The 5,672-nt window shown below is 42.7% G+C and overlaps 1 protein-coding gene across 1 annotated transcript; it reads left to right on the top strand.

Annotated features, from left to right (window-relative positions):
• Positions 1 to 920: 920 nt before the first annotated feature.
• On the top strand, positions 921 to 2,292 carry LOC136439513 (prokineticin receptor 2-like). Its single transcript, XM_066434931.1, has 2 exons — positions 921 to 1,366; positions 1,524 to 2,292. Exons 1-2 carry the CDS (start codon positions 921 to 923, stop codon positions 2,290 to 2,292), a joined length of 1,215 nt encoding a protein of 404 aa, XP_066291028.1.
• Positions 2,293 to 5,672: the final 3,380 nt, after the last annotated feature.

Below are 5,672 nucleotides of genomic sequence, written 5' to 3'. Positions count from 1 at the left end.
TATGGATAACGTGCACTATCAAAATATATCTAGAATTCAGAACCACATAGCGGTCCATGTGACGTAAGTAGATGAACATAGATGCAAAGTCGAGCATTTGGAGTGCCCTTCTTGACTTTGAGGTAGTGGGCGGACTTACGAAAACACAAGTGGTTCGTTTTCCTTCCAAGTCCACTCAGTCAAAGGTTATCACCCGTAAAGTGGGATATATGAGACGGGTGTAGCATCCCTGATGACATTTAACAGTGCTTTGCCTTCCAAATAGTTTGGAGTACGTTATGTGGAGATTGGAAAAGTGTTTTATTTTTCATCTGAGCTCTCCCTTGTCAATCTAGTGCGCATGCGATCTCTGTCATTTCATGGTCCGAAATGAGTTTAGTTCAGTTCGGTTCAGTTCATGCTCAGTGACACCAGAATCTTAACAAATCGACGAAGGGCGCTTTTTTTCCCAGGGTGGTTCTGACTGTTTTGGCTGTAAGTTAACATTCTGTAGAGACGCTCCATGTATAGATGATATTTGGTTTGAGAAGACAATTTTTTCAGGTCTTAATCTGACTGTTGAATTACACGTCTTACTCGGTTTCTTTCACAAACGAGCGTGATACCAAGAGTGTTTGGTTCAGCAGTTGTTTATAACGCATCCAATCTGTATCTTTTTCAGATATGATAGCGACGGAAAAGCACAAGATGCGAATGGCCCAACAGGAAACGGACAACAGAAGGACCTGAAGCGTATTGAAGATGTCACAATCAGAGCTCCAGAGCGTCATCACGATTCGTGAATTTCAAACAGTGTCGTCACACAGCGGAAGACCAGTCTTGAGTGACTGCATATAAGACGTACTTCTTTTGACACAATGAGTACTTTCATACAAGAGGGGAGCGGTGACTCAGTCGAACCGTGGCTCCCACGAGGTACCATGGCGGGGCCCGTTGAGAGACCAGTTAGCGTCAGTGAGGCAGTCCTCCACACCTTGTTCAACAGCAGTAATGTCAGCACCATGGACTGGTACCAGGACTTCGACGCCAACATGGGGGTTTCTTCCCAGGCCCCCGATATCGCCGTGGTCGCCCTGGGCATGGTCTACTCCGTGTTCATCATGGTGTGCGGACTGGGTAACCTTGTCCTGGCGGCTGCCATCTTCCGCTACATGAGACTGAGAACCACAGTGGACACACTGATAGGGAACCTCGCGCTCTGCAACAGCGCGGTGGCCATGGTGTGCACTCCCTTCGAGCTCGGCTACTATATTGTGAACGTGGGGTCTTGGCACTTCGGCGCGGCTTTGTGCAGTGTCGTCAACTTCATCAAGATACTGGCCTTGAATCTCACCTCGTTTGTCTTACTGGCCATAGCTTTCGAGAGGTAAGCCGTTCATGTAGCACTAGTCGAAATTATTTGGTAACCTTTCCAGTTCGTTGCATCTGTGTTTTCTACACGACGTATTTTTAGCTTATAGCTGTGTTGCTACTTCTGAACCTTAGGAACTTTTCTGACAAAGCTATTTTGGTTCACCCTATAGGTTCCTGGTGATTGCGAAGTCCAAGAAGCTGCAGCGAAACCGGAACCACTCTCTGCTGCCGCTGGGCTTGGTGTGGACCGCGGCGCTCACCCTAGCCGCCCCGGCGGGCCACTTCGCCACCACGCTGTCCCTGCCCAACAGTCCCGGTACGGTGTGCGGAGTCAGATGGTTCAGCCATAGCGAGGAGACCGCCATGGCCTACCACATCAGCATGGCACTGCTTGGGTTCGTCCTGCCTGTGGTCGCTCAGATCGTTCTTCATTCCTTCATCGCGTTCAAACTCCTCCACAGACAGTTCCCTGGGCACAAGAACACTTCCCACCGCACGATGCGCATCAAGTCCCGTCGCAAGATGACCCGGATGTTGCTGATGTTCTGCGTGTATTTCTGCTGCATCGGTCCGTTCTATGTAGTCCCGATGGTTCGGGAGGTGTCGAGCGAGGCTAAGAAGGTGATAGACTCCTACGCCTCCGTCGTGTACGTGTTGGAAGGACTGGCTTCGATCCACGGAGTCCTAAACACCGTGGTCTACATCACCTTCCACGACGCCATCTTGATGACCTTGAGACGCATGTTGCGGGACTTGCGAATGACATTGACAGGACAGAAAGGGAACGGGGAAGCTCTGGAGCTTTATGGCTACCCTAGAAGAGGCACGATGTCCAAATCGCACGGATACGGGCAGTCTACACACGCTACCCCCATCTCCCCCGTATCCCCTGTTAACATGACCTTTCCCAATTGCAATGATGAAGTGACTTGTGTGTAGCAATGAACACTTCAACATTTTCAGATTAAACAGTCTTAGAGCATATCCTTGACATCTTAAAGGTGTTAAACTTAATGGTCTGAAAGACATACGGATAAGAATATGTGCTTGTTTACCATGTGTGTTTTGGTTAACCACAGAAAAGTACTTTTGTACTTTTTCGAAGGATAGTAAGCCATAGACCAGTATAGGAAAATGAAAGTCCTTCAAAAGCTTGTCGGGCTTTTACGAAGGCTGCATGTGACAGAGAAGCCGTATAGATAATATAATCAGAATCAGTTTGGAACGGAAGGACATAATTTCCCCTTGGGCATATCTACGTGCAATCAGACGCAATACTGCGCTTTACTAAACTGTACGCTTCTACAACCGCCGGATAAAACACCAAATTATCAGGGTGCAACTTTGATGTTGTCTGATGTATCACTGGCTTTGTGTGTTTTCAAACTGCTTTATAATTCCACTACTGACGGCCTTGCGTTGTTCAAAGCAGCGGTGGCACTATAAAACCCTGTTTGATATTATCTAATCAATAGAACACCCGTCTTTACCACGTGTTATGGCAGCTAAATGCCGCAAAAACGGTTATGAGAATTACATTGAGATAATTGTATTCCACAGATTAGAGCTTACATAAGATGACAACCCTGTCATTTAAAACCAGGTGGTTGAGTCTTCAATGGGCCAGTTGATTGAATAGGTCTGTCAAGCGCCAAGTCTAGAAGCCCGTGTCTTTTTATTTCATTCACTGGAAAAGATAGCAGTTGACTGGAAGGGTTTTCAAAAGTACATTCTTAACTAGCACATTGTCTGCATCGAGCTCATGCCAATGGCCTTACATGCATGGCAGTACACGTGTTCTCTCCGCCATACATCATCATAGCCGACTTTATCGTTGATCATAATGTTGGTAAGGCGGCACTTAAAGCTTCTTCTTAGCACTTGAATCGGTTGTAGCCATAACAGTCTATGGATTCGGGTTCAGTTACGACTTGAGTCTACTGCAGGCGACATGTGAGCTGTGATTTCCGGACCTTGATCTTTTTTTGCATTGAACAGTGTGCTTGTTTTTTGTCACAAGGCAGGCGTTTTATGTGTTGATCAGAAAGCATTGATTTTAGCGGTGATATTTTACTGCCATTGGAGGTTTACATAACCATGTTTCTGTTTTCCCATAGAAACTTGTGTTTCTTAGAGGTTGATTTTTCAAATTCTGTGAAAGAATTGAGTGTTGCTCCAAAGGATGATATTGTACATAAATGGGCTTTGGTGTAATCAAACCATGTGATGGTATTTTTCACATTCAAATAGTTGATATTCGTTATTTTCAATCGGAGTGGATATCAGTAGATTTTGTCGTACATAGCTGAGACACGCACATGTGTTGGTATATCCAGATCTATATAAAAAATCTAAATGTATCTACTTTATACGTTAATCTATCGACTCAGATAATCACACACACACACTTGTAAACACATTTGTACTCACAAAACAAAACACAGACACGCACACACACTTGCACACACACACACATACTTGTACACACCACACAAACACACACACGCACACATACTTGTACACACACACATATGTGCACACAACAAACACACACGTATACACATGTACACACACACACACACACACACACACAAATGCACACATACACACAACAAAAACACACACAACCACACACGCAGATACAGACAGAGAGAGAGAGAGAGATAAGCACACACAAACACACATACGGGCACAGACAAATAATTACATGAAGAGGTAAACAATCTCATTGAAGAGAGTTCTATTTTGATAAATAAATTTGGAGTGATTCCGGTCTCGTATGTGAATTGAACGGTGCTATGTATTCGGACCAATATTGTTGTGAAACTTATAATGTTAATCCGGGATTGACTTTTCTAAGGAATTATTCAGACTAGAACTGTTAAAGAAATTTGACTTCTTAGTGTCATGGTTTGTAACGCTAATCTAATTGAGAAATATAGATGAAACTTTTGGTAAACATAGTGGGAAAACAAACATGTAACGCCATGTAGAGATGACGGCCTGTCTTATAGCATAGTAGAAAGATTTGTACTTTGTGTAAGGGGCGAAAAAAAATCCTTGATTTGATCTTTAAAAACATTACATGCTAAGGTTTTATCAGCTATGGAAGAACACGTTTTTGTGTTTCATTAGTTCACTATTAGTGAAGATGTTTCGTTCCACATGAATGATTTAGCTAGATTATTTAACAATCTTGATTATCATATGTTATCCAAGAGAATGGCAGTATTGCCACAATGGAATACTGTATGTAATACTGTAGCACTATTTCAAGTGTGCCAACATCGATCCAAATATGTGCCAAAGTTGCCATACTGTTTCTGTGTGTAATGTACATGACATTGTACTGGTATAGTACAACGAGGCAATAACAGGAATATTTGTACGAATTAGGGCAAATTGTCCTTGTGTATACACTCTGCTGTATCCAGGGGCATCTAAGAGCTTCTACTGCGAAGCAATATTTCCGTTTACGATGTCATTTCTATCATGAAATGTTGTGTCATATTGTTCATAACTGTAATACATTTTCATGTAAAATTTACATATTTGACGTCTAAAACTTGTCAACGTCAAAAGACAAAGTGTAAAGAAAGATTGATATTTGTTGGTAGTTTTCATCAATTATGATCAACATCAGAATATATATATATATATATATTCCAGAATGGAGGAATCAAAACTACAGTATTGTGACTGAACTTTTGAAATTATGTCTATTTCTTCAGTATGCTGCCATTCCACAGATTCAATGAATCTCTATTTAAGCATAAATGCATACTCGAGATTTCAAGCGTATCTTTTAATATTATGTGTTATTGACTATTGAATGTCATCTTTGTATACTCAAGAAAAACTGGAATGGTACTCAATTGTAAAAGACTTCAGGTTTTGTTATGAAGGAAAAGAAATAAAGCTGCTTTGTACACAGATATATCCATGCGTCGTTTGAGTTTGCTATCCTATTTTTCTAAGACGCATGTTTGCTGTAGGCGAGCTCTTAAAGGTCGTGAGGTACTCTTTTATGTCAATGCAAATAGATATTCTCCGGGGGAGAACGTAAAGGCCAAGTACAAGAATATTAACTAGAAAAGCCTCAACGTAAGAGGAAGGTGAGGTGGGGTGGGTAAAGAAAGGTCACGGTTAGGGTCAAATCAGAGCCATCCTGTTCGGGTGTAGCAGCGCAGACTACATCCCTGCCATGAATGCACCGGGTTACATTCTGGGCAGGGGTGCAGTCTGGTTTGCTACACAGGGGAACCACTATATCGCAATGACATCTGAGGTATGCAATAATGAAGCATCACAAGTGATGA

The sequence above is a fragment of the Branchiostoma lanceolatum genome, chromosome 8, assembly GCF_035083965.1.
Source record: "Branchiostoma lanceolatum isolate klBraLanc5 chromosome 8, klBraLanc5.hap2, whole genome shotgun sequence".
NCBI lineage: Eukaryota > Metazoa > Chordata > Leptocardii > Amphioxiformes > Branchiostomatidae > Branchiostoma > Branchiostoma lanceolatum.
This window is presented reverse-complemented; position numbering and strand designations above follow the sequence as displayed.